Source organism: Rattus norvegicus, chromosome 4 (genome assembly GCF_021556685.1).
Source record: "Rattus norvegicus strain SHRSP/BbbUtx chromosome 4, alternate assembly SHRSP_T2T, whole genome shotgun sequence".
NCBI lineage: Eukaryota > Metazoa > Chordata > Mammalia > Rodentia > Muridae > Rattus > Rattus norvegicus.
The window spans coordinates 133,476,408-133,494,755 of NC_141537.1; the positions used below are offsets into that span (position 1 = coordinate 133,476,408).

At 46.5% G+C, this 18,348-nt stretch overlaps 1 protein-coding gene across 3 annotated transcripts in view; it reads right to left on the bottom strand.

Moving 5' to 3' along the window:
• Window positions 1-18,348, bottom strand: part of Eif4e3 (eukaryotic translation initiation factor 4E family member 3) — a 46,501-nt gene that overhangs the window by 17,620 nt on the left and 10,533 nt on the right. For all 3 annotated transcript variants that reach the window (NM_001106612.1, XM_087656803.1, XM_087656804.1), the window contains 1 exon segment: window positions 9,668-9,740. In NM_001106612.1, coding sequence (NP_001100082.1) covers window positions 9,668-9,740 — 73 coding nt within the window.

Sequence of the window (18,348 nt, forward strand, 5' to 3'; positions counted from 1 at the left end):
GTTGGAAAGATTACAGACAAAGCATGCTCTGTGTTCTACATTTCAATATAATCTCATCTGAAGGCCGGGTTGGAGAGATGGCTCAGTGGTTCAGAACACTTGCTATTCTTGCACAGGACCTGGGTTCTCGTCCCAGCATTCACACCAGGCAGATTCCAGACACCTGTGACTCCAGTTCCAGGAGTTCTGATGCCCTCTTCTGACCTCTGAGGGCATGTGAACACACGTGGTACACATCCAGACAGGCAGGGACACACATATAAACATAAATAAAAATTAAAGACCCTCATCAGTTCTAATTTCATCAGGAATGGTTATAAATAAGTTTCTTGACACTGTAGGTCATGATCTCATGCAGGTTGCAAAGAACCGGGCAGGAGGACAAGGCTCCTGAGAGGTAGCAACAAAACAATGCTAAATTAAATGTTAAATGCACAGTAAATCGGGAATGTCTCATGGAGCATTTCCCTGTGTTACTCACATTACTTCACTACAGTCCTCTTTCTGAACACACAACATGTGTACTTTGCATGTGCTTTCTGTATGTAACACTAATGAGCATGCCTGGGCACCTCCCCTCAGATTCAGGAAGAAAGAAAGCTAACACACAGTATTTATACTGTACATAGGAAATCTTCTGCCCTGATAGAAGCATGCTGTTTAATTTTGGAATACAAAGACTTTTAATCTTTCCTATCATAATTCCTCAGCATGCAAGTATCAAGTATATTTTTCGGTTTGAGGGCTGGCGAGATAGCTCAGTAGTTCAGAGCACTTGTTCTTTTTACAGAGGACCCAGGTTCAATTCCCACACCCACACAGCAGTTCACGACCATCCAAAACTCCTGTTCCAGGGCATTTGATGCCGTCCTCTGACCTCTGTGGGTGCGAGGCACACATACGATATACGTAAAGACAAAACACGCACACACAGAAACAGGACAATTTTTTAGCATGTATAAGTTTTGAAAATTGATGTTTGATTTGCTTCCTTGTGTTTCACTGAAAAAAAAATCATTAAATAAATTTTGGCTTGGGATTAGGCAGAATTTCAAATTTCTTTTGAAATGACTGTACGAACAGTTTTGCCATTGTGTAAAGTGGCATTCTCTGCCTCAGAGGAGGCACAGCATACACTGGAAGAGGAGCCAGGAAGGCCTCTGTGGCTGCCTTGGTTTCCCCCAGGGACCCTGACCCTTTGGGGGTCAGGAACACTACTACACTGCACAGAAAGCCTTCACACTGGATGGGGGCTACACCCCACATGCCTACAAACCGTAGGTCCCCCTGATTTAGCTGCCCCACTGGGGCCTGACACTGTACCTAGCTGGTTAGGAGGACCAGAGCCTGTCTCAGGGAATTGCCCCCCAGGAATGGTGCAGGGAGGGGGGTCCAGGGGAAAGGGGCTGACCTCAGGTGTCACCAGCACTTTTGACCAAGTCCTGTTACTGTGGCCCCTGTGGTTACTGTTACTGTGGCCCCTGTAGTTACTGTTACTGTGGCCCCTGTGGTTACTGTTACTGTGGCCCCTGTGGTTACTGTTACTGTGGCCCCTGTAGTTACAAGGCCTAGGTCCTGGACCCCCTACCCTGGAGGTTATTGGAGCCGGGGCTTTCTGGGTGCCTTTCTACTGCCCCAGCCAAGGGGAGCCAATGAAGCCAAATAAACTTGTAAGCTGTCTCCCCCCTCCAAAAAGTGGCATTCTCAGAATTATTATAAATCAAATGTCTATCAAGTCTGAAACATTCCTGAATGTACACCTTGTCCTGCAATAGCAAATCTTCAGCTAAGATGCGTTCTTTTAGATAAAAATTATGTATGCACATCCCATTTGTATGCACACTTGCCTTTGTCTTTAGTCAATGACAAAAGTATCCATATAGACCAAATAATTGTTTAACGAATATTCTTATGATACATTATCCATAATTTTTTAAAATGTGCATACAGTTTATATTCATATATAAAGGTTCAGGAGAGACAGTTTTAGAAGCCCCTGTTCTAAAACACACACACACACACACACACACACACACACATATTCTCAAGGGAAAGAATCTTGCCACAGATGTTCTGACAGTTACGGTACTTAGCAGAGTCGTTAGTGTGATCATTAAACTGCATTTCCTTGTAAGGACTCTGCCAGCGAGAGGTCTGTGGAGCTTTGCCTTGGGCCTGAGGGTGGAGAAGGAAATCAGAGGAATCACATTAGATAATTCTGTCCCTCTCTCTTGTTCTTCCTACAAGGATCAGAGAACAGCTCAGCAGCCAGACCATAAGGTACCAGGAAGCAATACACAGGGACTTCAGGTCCATGTCATTGTCAAGGCAGCCTTCTGACTTTATACACAAGAATGCACACACACACACACACACACACACACACACACACACACCATCCAGAAACACACAAAAACACACATAAGCATCCAGAAACACATACACACACACATACCCACACACACACACACACACACACGCACACACAAAAGCATCTATAAATACACGCAGCTGAATTCGCTGCAGAGATGGTAATAGTGCACTAAGACGATCAAAGGCCATATATAAAGTGTCTGTGGTAGATGTATCAGTGGGGAATCTACTTCAGCACTTCAGGAGCCTTCTACTTAAATGGTAATTTTAGCAATCACAAAATTAACATGGTGTCATAGTAGATCCTTTAACAGACTTGTGTCCCTGTGGAGGGCTGATGCTCTCTGTTTAGTCAGATCTCAAGATCTCAAGATCTCTGCAACACCCCCGCTTCTGTCTGTGCTGTTACTGTGAGAGGACAGAGCTGGAACTTGATCTGTAAAGACCCTATATTTTTTTTTAAACTACTAACCTATTTTCTTTGATGATGCTACCATGTGTTTTTTACATATCTTCCCTTCAGTCTTAGAAGTCACCAGACAAGTCATGTGTAGAGTCACAGGAGGAGGGACACTGTTGACAATGTCTTCCAACCAGTCAATGCTCACTTACTTGCTATGACATGGCAATGACCTCTGCAGAATCCATGGACAAAATGATGCAAAAACAAAAAGCCTCTTCTCAGAGAAGGCTGGGAGGAGGACGGCAACCGGGCTCTGAAGGTCAACCCTTCCAAAGCTCCTCCCATGACATCCCCGCCAGGCTTCTCCAGTCCTGACCTTTGACCTAGCATTTGAAGTCTTTAGAGAACTACACACAGCACACATTTCTTTTATCTCAGAAGTGAGAAGAGGCCAGAGGACCCTGTTGCAGCCTTGGAAGAACAAAAGCAAGAACATCTCTGAGCTTGTTTTCTTTGGTGAATCTGTCAGGAAGGACAGACCATCACAGTGCAATGGCGGCTGAACTTGGAAGCTGTTCATCATTGCAGGTGTTTGTGCTTGAACACAGAATGAGAGCAAGAGTTCCAAGCACAGCAGTGGGAAGGGACGCACTTAGAAAGCATATGGCGCTAAACAGCTGCTGCAAACTTCCCTCTTCTGTCCTCTATTTCTCTGTACATCTAGTGGAGAAGGAGCCTGAGAGAAGAGCTAGCACTGCATGCTCCTGGAACCCAGTCCTTCCCTGCGAGAGACAAAGGACTGATGTGGTACAGGCTTGATGATTCTCAATGACTGTCTCCAAAACACCTAAATGTTACTATAGGTTCAACGTTATAAGTAGATTTCCAGCGGCACCAGGCTTACAATGAGTCCTCTTTAGTCTGTGACAGAGCACTGCAGTACAGCTAAGCACAATGCTTCTTAATGATAGATAAGTGCTCTCCAACCCTGTAAAGCCTTAATGATCACCCAAGGGCCATTCATTCAGTCCACATTGCTGGGCACCAGTTGTATGGAGGACACGGCGATCAAACTAAGTTAATGTGGAAGGACAGCTGTGGTCACAGGGCCACTCACTGCTTGATAAGTTTTTAGCATCATTGTTGCTCTTCTCCTTAAGGAGCTGAGGCAGCCCTTGACCAAGAAATCTAACACCTGGAATTAAGGCACACACCTGGTTCTTGCTGTGCAGTGCTGGCACACACCTTTAATGCTAGCATTTGGGAGGCAGAGTAAGTTGGATTTCTGTGAGTTTGAAGCCATCATGTTCTATAAAGCAAGTTCCAGAACAGCTAGGGCTACACAGAGAAACCGCGTCTCAAAACAAAAGCAAAACAAACAAAAAGTACTGGTTCTCAGAAAAGGTCAGAGTCATCAGACATCTCACTCCTCCCCACCTCTGTGTGCAGTAGGTGTACTGCACCACCACACCCTCGGGTGAGTCGAAGGCAGTACACCAGCAACAATGGGAGGGAGATCTACAGAAGAAAGACATGGTCAGTCATCAAATATGGCATTCTTGCAGTTAGAGCTTTCCTGCCTGACAGTTTTCTGTCACAGAAACCCATTCATTATCAGTAAAGCTCACACATTCACTCTTCAGTTTTCACCTGAAATGCTCTGAGACGTGAGAAAGGATAAGCCTCCATAGGTCTTAGAAAAAGGCTACATATTGACAGAGAAGAACATGTTTGTCTTGTAAAACAAAAGATAAATAAAGCCGTCCACAAGTGATCCTGAAAAGAAGGAAGTGGGGAAGGCAGGGAAGACAGCGTGGTGGTGGCTATTGCAGTCAACTTGACCGCAACAGAAGTGAACTAAAATCCAGAAATGGAGGGCACGCTTGTGAGGCTTTTTGTGTTTTTGGTTTTGGGGGGTATTTTTTTTGGTTGTTGTTTGATTTGGTTTTTCTTGGTTTAAAGTGGGTATATCCAAGTCCAGTCCAGACCACTGAGAGAGGAAGACATACATTGTTTTTTGTTTGTGTGTTTTGAGACAGGGTTTGCCTTGGCTGTCCTAGAACTCACTCTGTAGACCAGGCTGACTTCAAACTCACATGGATGGATCTGACCGACTCTGTTTACCAAGCGCTGGACTAAAGGTGAGCACCTCTTCTACCTGAAGATGCACATCTTTGACCCAGATCTTGAGGCTGGAAGTCACCCCTTTAATTGGAGCCATGCCTTCTAGTGGAAGTCTGTATAAGGACACAGAGAAGACAGAAGATTTTCCTCTTGGCCTGCTTGCCCTTGCTTTGCTAACACATCCGTTCCTTCACCAGCAGTGGAGCCTGCTTCTCTGAGATTCCAGCATATACTGAAGACCAGATGAGACCCGGTCATGTGGACGGAGCAAGTACTAGATCTTGGACTTTCAATTCACACAGGCCATTGTCGGATTAGCTGGACTACAGCCTGTAAGTCAGGAGGGAATGAGGAAATAAAGAGAAAAGGAAAGGAGGAAACGGAGATGAAGAAAGGGAGGAAGGAGGTAGGAAAAGGGAAGGGGAAAGTCAGATTGGGGGAGCAAGGGAGAGGAGAAGGAGGAGTGGAGGGCATGAAGGGAAAAGGTAGAGAGGAAGGCCGATGGATAAAGGGGAGGAAGAGAATAAAAGAATGAGAGGGAGGAAAGAGGGAATGGTCCTGTTCTCTTCAGTGCTGCAGCATGTGTAGAGGAGTGTGTTTTCCAGTGAACAGCCTCCAGGGCTGCCTACCTTCGGAGTCCCAGGCACTTACAGAGAGAGACACAGCCCAGAGACCTGAGAGCGCAGCAGGCAAGTCTTTGACTGGATGTTTTTAACTCACAGCAGAGCCCAGGCTGAAAGCAGAGAGCTTATGGTCTGCAAATGATCACAACAGATAGAAGACTTCGTTCATTGACTTAGTCTGAGTTGGGGAGAGTGGGGTCTGAATCTTAAGAAGGGGAGAGGGCAAAGTCTGGGGAACCCCTGAGCAGAGCAGTGCACAGCTGTTTCCTGGGTTCAGCCCATAAAGCTGAAGTTCCTGCTCAGGTGTACAGGACAGGAGAAGATTAGACAGCAGCTGAGGAGGCAGCGTTCTTTCAAAAATAATCTACTTGATTGTACGTTTTGCCCGGAGTCTTGCCGATGTGTGTATCTGTGCCCCATATGAGTGCAGAGACCACAGAAGCCAGAAGGAGGCATCAGGTTCCCATGGACCTGGAGCTACAGGTGGTTATGAGTTGCCAAGTAGGTGCTAGGAATAGAACCCAGGTCCTCTGGAAGAACAGCCAGGGATCTTAAGCACGGAGCCATCTCTCCAGCCAGGGGGAGACTCTTGATTCAGGGGCTCCTTTTGCTCTGATATGGTAAGTGAAGGAAGACGGCATTGCTAACTCCCAGCCTCTTCCCTGCAATGCTGGAGAATGAGGTTGACAGAAAGCCCAGGGGCAGCGGGACCTGAAGTTTGGATGTGTGTGCACCCCATAGAGGCCATCATGATCTGAGGCCATGGCAGGGCCGAAGGTGATGGGCAGCTGACATGTGCCAGGTGTGCTTCTACGGTCCATGGGTAAAAGAAAATAGGGCAGCGAGACGCCCTGGGAAGACGTAACACTGGAAGGCTCCAAGTTCTACACTAGAAGTGACTAAATCGTTTGTAGTTTGTAAATATAATTTTAGTCACTTCTCATCCGCACCTCTTCTAGTCCCCAACAGGACCGGGACAACTTGTCTTAATTCTAGCTCTGTATAACTGGGTTGTGACTATAGATATTGGTTTCACTGCGTATACAGAACGTCAAGCTTGGATGGCCGGTACCTTGCCCTGTTTCCCTACTTTGTTCTTTCTTTCTACAGCGGGGAATTTACGTGTCCTTCCACAGCAGGATGTAAGTGTGTGTGTGTGTGTGTGTGTGTGTGTGTGTGTGTGGTATGTGTGTGAGTGTATGTGTGTGTGATGTGTGTGTGTGTGATATGTGTGTGTGATGTGTGTGTGTGTATGTTTGGTGTGTGTGATGTGTGTGGTGTGTGTGGTGTGTATGTGTGCTCTGTGTGTATATGGTGTGTGTGTATGTGGTGTGTGTATGTGATGTGTATGTGTGGTGTGTGTGTATGAGGTGGTGTGTGTGGTGTGTATGTGTGCTCTGTGTGTATATGGTGTGTGTGTATGTGGTATGTGTATGTGGTGTGTGTGGTGTGTATGTGTGGTGTGTATATGTAAGTGGTGTGTGTGTGATGTGTATGGTGTGTGTGTGTGGTGTGGTGTGGTGTGTGTGTGTGTGTGTGTGTGTGTGCATGCACTTACGGAGGTCAGAGGAAAGCCTGTGGTATTTGGTTCTCTTCTACCATCATGTGGGCTCTGGGGCTTGGGCTTTATGTTGGCAAAGGTTTACCGGCTGAGTTGTCTCATGGGCCCACACCCGCCTACTATTGCACTACATAGGATGTTCCTGTTTTTTTAACTTTAGTGGGAAATTTATATATACCAATATACGTGCATATAAATAATATAAAATATAGTTATACATTATATAAATATATAACATATAATTTATGAAGTTGTTCTTGTTTTGAGGAGTGATGCAGAAATTCCACTTACAGAAGAAAACACCAAGTTCTGTTCTTTGACAATGTTAGCACTAAGCTGTCTCTGGATGTCCTGGATAGAACCCAGGAGAGATAAGACTGGAGGGGCAAGTCATGAAGGTGACAGACCAAACTACTATTCTGTAAAGGGCGCTTCAAAAGTCAATAGGCAGGCAATGCTGAAAACTGTGCTACAAGCCAACCCTCCCAGCAAATCACACGGGATTGGTAGCTCTTCATTTTCCCCTAGGTAGATTGGGCATGCTCAGAACCCAAGTTCTGTTCTGAACTCTGCTCACTGAGGATGCAGAGACATGAGTGAAATGGGCAAAGTCTATATATGTCCAAAAAGTGGCAAACACACTGAAGTAAAAAGTGCTCTATCCAAGGAGGACAGGAAGGCAGCCGATAGATTTAACTCCTGGCAGAGAATTCCTGTGGCTGCAACAAGTGTTCCCAGCAGAGGTCACGGCCTCCTCTGTCTCTCCTGCTCCATCCCTCACACGAGAGAAAAAAGAGAGAGCTGACAAAGAAGCGAAGGCACTTCCAGCCTCAGAGCGTTCACAATCAGCTGTTTCCACTGAAATTTGGGTCACGTGCCACCCAGCCTCAGTTTCCCTAGCTCATAAAAGAGGACGATAATTTTCTACTACTTATAGAACATGGATGGCTTTTAAATTTCATCAAAACATACATGGGGAGGGGACTCAGATACCACTGGACAAATGTTTAAATACACAGTGTGGTAGCGGAGTGAATTAACATCAAAATACAGTCAAGGGATACAAACAGCAGGAGCACATGTCCCCTCATGTGCTCAAATGCTCTGGCCCCTGCCAGTTCTTAAGCATTAAGGGACATTCCTGAGATGCTAAAGACAAGCACAGCTGAGTTACCAGAAGTCACAGGAAAGTCAAATTTGCCTTATAAATAAAAGGTTTATTTTATTTATAAATAAAAGGTTTATTTTATTTATAAAGACACCCCGTGGTGTCACCCGGGCAGCACCCGTTTGACATGAGTAATTGTGAAGCAGTGGTATATAAAATATTCTTACACAAAATGTGACTTTGGGGTGTTTGCAATAGTGGCGCGAGGCAACGGGTGATAAAAGGCGAGTGTACTGTTGGCATCAGCCTCTTACTGTGCAGTGAACTATCCCATCCGTACCTCAGCGTGGTAAAATCTCTGTCGTGAATATTCTTGCTCTGAAGATGAGTAAATAGGGTGCATAGAGATTTGAAAATAGAAAGAGAAGTGTGCATGTGCTACTGAGGACCAGCTGTGGCACTTGGCACTCAAACACTGTGACACCTTGCTTCCCAGTCAGCACTTAAGCCAGCAGAGGGGCAGACTCCAGTCACCTAGTAACACTTGGCAACCTGCTTCGAGGGTTTATAAACACAGGCCCTGCAGAGAGCTACATCCGGTCTTACCCCTAGTCAGCCTCACGGAACAGCACTCTTCTCACATTAGTTGTATAAATAAGGAACTTGAGGTGTTTCACAACCCCTTTTGCATCATCGTCCCCTCCCGCCATCTTGAAGGAGCCCTTTCTAAATCAGCCCTGAAATATTTACAAATCACAGGGAAAACCTGTGTTTATCTATGGGCCTCATATCTGTCTGTGCTTCATACACGCAAAGATTAAGATTTCGTCATGGACCTCCCAAGATCCGAATTTCTGCCTTTCTGGGAAGGTGCAGCCGCCAATGGATACAGCTTTCCGAGAACAGTGTACAGAGGCTCAGGAAATCCGTGCACACACTCATCTCTCAGTCATTCGCTGCACGCTGACTCAGTACTGACTCGGTGAGGAGAGGTCAGGTACAGCAGAGAACGGGACTACAAGCTTCAACTTGACTCAAGTTTGTCAGATAGAAGAACAGACCCTAGCAGAACAGAAATGGCGGCTGTAACCAGGGGAGGAGAGTCCGATGGGAGGGATGTGAAGACACCCTGATGAGGGCCCATGCATGTTAGCTTTTAGAAGTCTAAACTTGGACAACAGCTCCTGTTTGTTATATCCCAACGCAATAGGGAAAAGTCTTCAAACCTTCACTGTCAGCTCTGCACTCCTCTTGCCTCCCCTGCAGATCAATGGAAGATTTTGCTGATGAAGTTCTAGCTAGGGCCAGAGAAAGCCTGCCTCTGGAACAGATGGATGAACAGTTGCTATGGAGATGGACCTAAACAACAGCTCCAGGGCAGAGTCCTGAGCAAGGAATGTCCGCACAGTAGAAAGTTGGGTAACCGGTGTCTAATGTCTCCCTCACTGGCCCAGCATGTCCCGTCTCGCTCTTACCTGCACTGTTTGCACCGTGTAGATCTTCTTCAGGTTCGAGGCACACTCAGCTGCCGTGGCACCAGGAAGTGATCTATCATCAGGAAAATAACAAAGAAGCAAACAAATCCAGTCAGTGATTGTAAGCTACTCCACGATATAATTATGTGGGTTTTGATCATGCGCAGGCCCAGAGCCTCAGAAAGGGACGTCTAGAGATAGATGGCAGCTAGAATTTAAATCCTTTTTCCTGAGGGCATGTATTTGCTTCTCCTAATAGGCAGAAATATTTATTCTGTGGAAATTTAATATATTTTAAAAAAGGTAAAGTACACAAGAAAGGTATTGGAAGCTTTAAAATCACATAGTGAAATAAAACCTGAGGTTTATCTCACTAACATGGAGACGCTGTTCAGAACTTCAAGTGAGAAACATCTGCTCACCCGTGGCGATAGGGACGCAAGGCTCTCCTCTGTGTGATCAGCTTAACGCCCCACCCCGTAACACCCCTGTGGTAAATACCCATGCTCCCCATGGAAGCAGAGGACCATTCAGCTATTTTAGAGACCACTATTAACAGTCAGTCTTGGTTCCCCCCCTAAATCTCTCGCCTTAATAATTTCAGTGTTTTCCCCTGAGCTCTTGTGACGTGTATGGGCAGAATGCATTAATCTCTAGTTTCTATATGTTCCACTAGATGGCAACACACTACAGGCTTATCCTGTGGGAAAACAAAAAGCTGGAACTTGGCTTTCCGAGAACAGTTCCTGGGATGGAGCTGTGCGGATCTAGAGGCGTTCAGACCTATAACACTACTGCCTCTCCCTCTTTCTGCTGACTTAGCAGTCTGTGGTCACAGGCACTGGGTCCTTGTCAGACGCAGGTTCAAAGACGCTTCACCACACAAACAATGCTCAGAAGCCCATGTCTGGCTGTGGGCGAGGAATCAAGGGCTTGCTAAGAAGGGAAGCAGCCTGTTCACAGCAGACACATTAGGATCTAGAATCTATGAAAAAACACCCTTCACCAGCCGCTGACCCCAGTGACCCTAAAAGTTCCAGAGGTCATCATCAGGGGACACTTTCTGAAGAGTCGTTTTTCTACCACACCCTAAAGACATAGAGCAACCTCAAGCCAGCTCTGAAGCAGAGGTGATGAGATAGCAAAGGTCCTGGGGGCAGGGCTCCACCACCCACGTTCTGGAAATTAGAGCTGGGGAGATGGTTCAGTGGGGGAAGTGCTTGCTTTGTAAGCATGAGGACCAGAGTTCAGACCCTCCATGGAAAGCATCACAGGCATGCATCCATGTGAAAGCCAGGGGTAGTGACGGACATCTGTAACCCCAATGCTGGAGGAGGGGAGACAGGTGGATGCCAAGTGCTTGCTGGTCAGTCATCCTGCTGAAAGGGCAAACCCAGGTTCAGTGAGAGATCATCCTGACTCAAAAACTAAGGTGAGAAACAACTGAGGGAAATACACAACATTGACCTCTGGCCTTCACGTGAGGGCTTGCACAATGGCATACACATACATACATCACACACATACATGCATCATACACACACATACACACATATATATATCACACACATACATGCATCATACACACATACATACACACACTCACACACACACATACACACACATCACACACATCACATCACACACTCACACACACATACACATACACACATCACACACACACATCACACACACATACACATACACACATCACTCACACACACATCACACACACATCACACACACATACACACACATCACACACACATCACACACACATCACACACTCACATCACACACACACATACACATACACACATCACACACTCACATCACACACACACATATACACACTCACTCACACACACACATCACACACTCACATCACACACACACATATATACACTCACTCACACACACACACTCACACACACACACACACACAGGAATCGAAATATCAAAAGACATTTTGAATATAGCTTCCTTGTCTAGAGGTCAGTAAGGAGGCAAGTATTGACTAGTGTGAGGGCCAAGATGTCTTGTCACCCACTAGGCAGGTGAGTTCTAATAACTAAGTCATGATGTTATAACTATTTCATAGTGTGCAGGCTATGGCCTTTATGATTCAAAAGCAAAAGCACAACCACAAACATGACTGCCCTTCTGTGCCAGCTGTTACGTATCTAAGCCAACCCGAGCAATCAGCAGTGAGGAACAAGTAGGGACCAACACCTCGTTGATAACAGCAGCTGCCTGGACCCAAAGAAACCTGTCAGGCAGCATGGAGGGTCTGGACTGTGACTATTAAAGCCTCTACTTGGACACAGATAAATACACTATGTAAAGTAAGTTAGTGTGTTCATAGATGTAAGGCATTAGGAAAGAAATCACAAATACTTCTCTCTCTCTCTCTCTCTCTCTCTCTCTCTCTCTCTCTCTCTCTCTCTGTTTTGTTTATTTGGCATGGGCTGTTTGAAAGTCTATGGCTTTTACATGAACATTGACTGGCAATTAATCCAACCAATTTTTTTCTTTCTTTGTACAGCCTGGCTGACTGCTCTACCACATACTTCAAGCCAATACAGTCCTGGATCCTACAAGCACTTTAGGCAGGACTCCACCCCTAACTGCACTCGGGAAGCGGGCAGGCAGAGCCTAAGGTAGGGAATGAATTCTGCAGCTTTTTAATCTGTAGAATAAAATTATCCATGTGAAGTTTTCACTGAATTTTTTAAGGCTACTCTTCAAGTTAGGACGCGTCAGAGTGAGTGTCACGTGTGTGTTCACTTTGTACCTCATCATCTCAAATTATACGAACCCAGCATTCAGGTGGTGGTTCCCATTTCAAAAGTTACTACCGAGTACTTGGTCTCCAAGGTTCTTTTTAAGGCTCTGGTTCTAGTCTGGTTTCGTGACACTCCAGGATGGGAGACAATTGTACAACTCACTTAAGGTCTCTGCTTCAGCGTCCAAGTGTTTGAAGAGGCTGGGTCTCCAGAGCTCAGGAGAACCATCTGGAAGGAAGTAACTAAGATACACTCACCAGTGGAAGACAGCAGAGTTTGGCAGCCAGTGAGGAGCCAGGGCTCCAGCTGCTGTGGACTGAGAGCCCTGCAGGGGCCCCTGTAGCCTGCAGTGGCGCTTGTGACCATTTTGCAGTGAGCACGCTGGGGCTCAGAGAGGCATGGCAACAATCCCAGGGACAAAAACACTTAACAAAACCAGATGGTGTGCTTGTGCTGGTCTCTTCTTATCCCACCCAGTCAAGTCGCAGCCATTACGAAACCCGCATCTCACACACGCTAAGCGTGTGTGCTACAATTGAGCTTACCCAGTTCCACACTTTCGTTTCTGTGTGTGCAGATATGCGTGCATGTGTGTACCAGGACATCTCCATCAGTCACTCTCTACCACCATGTGAAAGACAGGGTCTCTCACTAACTGGAACTCACAACTGACTAGGCTGGTTCATAAGGACCTGGGATCCTCCTGTGTCCTGCTGTGCTGCTCTGGGATTGCAGGCATGCTCACCACTCCTGCCTCTTTACATGAGGGCTGGGGGTCAGCACTGAAGGCTTCATGCTTGCACAACAAGCACCATCTCTACAGCCCACACTTGCATTTCTAAAAGTACAGAACCACAACAACAACAACGAAAAAATCCTTTTCTAATTGTATATTGTATGTGTGTTCACGTGTGTACGTGTGTGTGTGTGTGTGAGAGAGAGAGAGAGAAAGAGAGAGGAGAGAGAGAGAGAGAGGAGAGAGAGAGAGGAAAGAGAGAGAGGAGAGAGAGAGGAGAGAGAGAGGAGAGAGAGAGAGGAAAGAGAGAGGAGAGAGAGAGGAGAGAGAGAGGAGAGAGAGAGGAGAGAGAGAGAGGAGAGAGAGAGGAGAGAGAGAGAGAGGAGAGAGAGAGAGGGAAGAGAGAGGAAAGAGAGAGAGAGAGGAGAGAGAGAGAGAGGAGAGAAAGAGAGGAGAGAGAGGAGAGAAAGAGAGGAAAGAGAGAGAGGAGAGAGAAAGAGAGAAAGGAGAGAGAGGAGAGAGAGAGAGGAGAGAGAGAGGGGAGAGAGAGAGAGGAAAGAGAGAGAGGAGAGAGAGAGGAGAGAGAGGAGAGAGAGAGAGGAGAGAGAGAGGAAAGAGAGAGAAGAGAGAGAGAAGAGAGAGAGGAGAGAGAGAGGAAAGAGAGAGAGGAGAGAGAGGAGAGAGAGAGAGGAGAGAGAGAGGGGAGAGAGAGAGAGGAAAGAGAGAGAGGAGAGAGAGAGGAGAGAGAGGAGAGAGAGAGAGGAGAGAGAGAGGAAAGAGAGAGAAGAGAGAGAGAAGAGAGAGAGGAGAGAGAGAGGAAAGAGAGAGAGGAGAGAGAGGAGAGAGAGAGAGGAGAGAGAGAGAGGAGAGAGAGAGAGGAAAGAGAGAGAGGAGAGAGAGGAGAGAGAGAGAGGAGAGAGAGAGAGGAGAGAGAGAGGAAAGAGAGAGAAGAGAGAGAGAAGAGAGAGAGAGGAGAGAGGAAAGAGAGAGAGGAGAGAGAGGAGAGAGAGAGAGGAGAGAGAGAGAGGAAAGAGAGAGAGAGAGAGAGAGAGAGAGAGAGAGAGAGTATGTGCTGTGTTCATTCATATGTGCACACATGTAGGCCAGTAGCTGATGTCAAGTATTTTCCTCTATAACTGTCCACTTTTAAATTTATTTGTTTTTCAGAAACAGAGTCTTTAATGTATTTCACTGAACCTGGAGTTTGCTGTTAGGGATACATTAGTTCTACAGTAAATCTGCAGGGTTCTCCTGTCTCACTTCCCCAAGGCTGGGGGTGGGGCTGTAAGCACACCAGGTGTAGAGGATCCAATCCTCAGGCTTGCACAGCTACGGAGCCGTCTCCTCAGTGCTATTCGCTGTCATTTCTTCAGGAAACTTTACGGTAGAATCTTGGTGTGTTCTCAACAAGGCCACCGCTTCTGCTCAATCTGATTATTAATTCGAGAGTGAGTTTGTGGGAATGAAGCAGGGGAGGGAAGGTCCCAACAGCCAACAGCAACCTGCTCGGCCACAGCCAGCCTTTGGTAGGCTAACAGCATCAGGCCTAGGAAGGAAATGTCAAGCTCCACAGAAACTCAGTGTGGTGGTTAGGATGTAGAGGAGCCCAGTTTGAAGAGATGCACCTAAGTGTGTTTCGGGGGAGGTTATGGAATCTTTAGGAAGTAGAGCCTTGCTGGATAGAAGTAAGTCACTAGGGCGGGCTTTGAAGGCTCACGGCCTCATTCCCCTTTCTGTTCTCTATTCCATGTGTGCGGATGAAATGTGATCAGCCAGCTTCTTACTTCTGCTGACACGCCATGCCTTTCCCTGCCATGATGAAGCATGCGATCCATCTAGTTCTCAGGAACCCTAAGCAAAAATAAACCCTTCCTCCCCCAGGTTACATTTGGTCACAGTGTTTGATCCCAGTGACCACAGAGTAGACAGTTTCCCAGTGAATTCATGAAGGAGGTTGCCATTCTGATTTCAGAGGGATCGTCTAGCTGCTGGGTGGTTTTATAAACATCTGTCTTGCAGACCAGCACTGCAATGTTCTCAGGTCTGTGTTGGCTGGGCTGGTCAGTGCAGGTTTGGCATTCTATGCACTAAACTTGATTCTGATAGTCACTAAAACACACTGCTATGTCTCAACCTCCTCCTGAACCTCGGGTTTCCTTAACAAGCAAGACTGGGACACAGCCACAGAGCCCATTTTAGAAGGGCAAACAGGCCAAGGTTTTCAAGTGGCCTGCCTTGTAAGCTGGATTTGCTGATTCAAGTTACCAGTCTGTTGTCATTTACTGTGACTTTTTTCTTCATTACTGAAGGCTAAATAAACTCAGACCTCACATATACTAGGCAACGTGGCTACCTCCTCAGTATTTAATTTTTTTAATATTTTGAGACAGAGTTTCACTATGTTGTCCATGCTCGCCTTGAACTTGAAATCCTTCTGCCTCAGCCTCCCAAGTAGCTGGGGCTATAGGTCTGTGGCTGCTCTCTGAAAAGGCAATGCAGACTGAGTAAGGCTGCTGCCACATAAGCAACCGAAGGGCAAAGATAGAGAATTATTTCAAACAAGAGACATTCTTACTATGTAAAACCACATATGTAACATATATCTTTATTGTATATTTTTACTTTGTCCATACCAGAGGTCTCATAGTCTATAGAGAATACTAGTCAGAGCCCTCTGCCTGTAGACCTGGGTGCTCCTCTGGAATGCAGTGACCCAGATGGTTAAGGGCAATGTTGGAAGGCATTTTGTGTTGCTGTAAGTAAGCAGGTGAACCCCCGCAATGCCCCAAGACACAGAAGCTTCTGGGTAAAAACAGTCCATAGTGCGGAAAGCCCTGGTAAGAGCCTTAAGGGATTTAGCGTTTAATCGTTCTGCAAACATTCATTTCTACCTCTTTTGGAGTTTAGGACAAGTGATAATGACTCTAGGCAAAGCCCTTGGAGTGTATGTTCTATACATGGCATCTCTGCTTTCTGAATCTCACTGGGCCCCATCCCCCCAGGCTCCTGGAGGCAAAGACACAAAGTTTGGAACTGCTGCATTTTCCCAGAAAAGAAGAGATATAGGAAAGAAAGCTGCAAGGGAGTACACATCAAAGAGTGGCTATTCCCAGAAGACCACGGATGTGGGCCATTCTGAAACCTAAGATTAGGCCTGTATTCTGGTTCTCTCCTCCCTGCAATGTAGCACTGGGGCTAAGAACTCAGCAATGGAGAGATAAATCTCCCCTGTGAGCCAGAGTCTAGATTTTGAATTGTTCCAACTTCTACTTAACAGTTGTAATGTAATCTTAACTCCCTTCTATTGAGCATGCATTATCTCTGATTCTCAAAGTAATTCTGCCAGGTTGATAACATAACCTGCCCTTACCTGGATTCTTCCTCATGTGCTGCCTCTGATGCCATGGCCTTCCTATCTCCCAGGACTACTCTTGATCTCTTGATAAAATCACTGTCAGCACGGTGACTCACAGAGCAGATAAGGCAAATCCCTCCCTCCTGCTCCTACATTACCTCTTTTCCTAGGGTCCACCCATTACTCTTGTCCGTTCTCTATCCTTTGCTACACTGTGGGAGATACCGAGACACAGAGGCAGGCAAGGCACCGGTGCCTGGCACTGCAAGTATCATAGCTGTGGAGGAGGAACATTCTAGATCATCCCGAGGGGCTGGCCTAGGAGGAAGCCAGCACACCCAACAAAGGCCACTGAGGGACAGGAGCAGGAAAGCTACAGAGACTAATTACTCTCTGTAACCAATCCCTCCCATGACAAGTTCTAACCAGCCTCACCCTCTGCTTTCCCCCTCTCGAAATAGCCCTACCTATTGCTTTGCTGCCCGGACACATGAGCCAGTGCTAGGTAGAAGTTTCTCTTTTACACAGTGCATCTAAATGCATCTAGTCAACAGTAGTTACTGCTGACTACAGACAGACAGACAGACAGACAGACAGACAGACAGAACAGGACATAGATGATAAGAAAGCCCTCAGTACGGACACACTAACCAAAAGCAGAGAAAAGGACACACAAACAGCTGAGAGCCTCTTGTGTTCACCTGCAGAGAGTTACCCACCAGGCTCTCTTGGCCCTAGGCTGCAGCCATGGTGGAGGCTGTCTCTGAGTGAATATAGTTAATTAGAAACTATTGGTTAAAGCAGAAGGGGATCTGGGCCCTGCCAAATCAATGATTAAGGTGAAGACATAAGAGAGCTGTTGATGTTACTTAAGACCGAACCCTAAGCCCCTTCCTTAAATCTTACTCCTGTGTCTCTAACTTAACAGGATAATACAGAATGGATTCTAAGACTCTACTTATAAAATTGGCGAAAAATTCTTCTCATTTGGAAAGTCAGGAGGATGCTGGGAATCTATAACACTAGACCAACTGTTCTACTCAAACCATTCTCAAGTACCACGTGAGCACGACATTTTAATATTTACAAACCACATGTACTCATTAAAACAGATCCCTGAGACACTTCACAGGAAAACCCTCTGTTCATTGACTCCTCAAAGGTCTGAAAGCACACTGCCCTCTTTGTTTCTTTAAGCGATACCGTGGGCCAGCGACTGAAGCGATTGCGTCTTTTGCACGAGTACGTGTTGTGTTCTACCTCCACTTGGCACATAAGATCACTAAGGCTGAGTTGGTACAGGAACTCACCAACTGACGCACAGCTGGCAGCGGCACGGCTGAGACTTGAGCCACGGTTGGCTCTCTCTCTCTCTCTCTCTCTCTCTCTCTCTCTCTCTCTCTCTCTCTCGTCAGTGGTGGCCCTGGAAGGAACCCATCCTGCATGCAGCTCAGACCCCAAATGCCACACCTTGCAGTCCTCAACTCGGACCTTCCAGATGAACACACTCCATGAGGTGCACACCTTTAAAGAAATGGCCGCTGCAGGGGGACCTTGGAGTCAGTTCCACCAAGACAACCTTATCCATGGCACCACTCCGCAGCCGGCTAGATACTTGGTGAGACTTCTCACAGAGCAGAGGTATTGTAAAGGTTTCCCACACTCTACCTGCACCTTGGTCACTTCAGGTGTGATCAGTCCACAAGCAGTAGTACCTGGAGGCTCCTTAGAGGCAAGTTCAGTCCCTAGCTCCCAGATGGGTTAAGTCCCTGGGCTTTCCAATACACCTCCCACTAGTCATGAT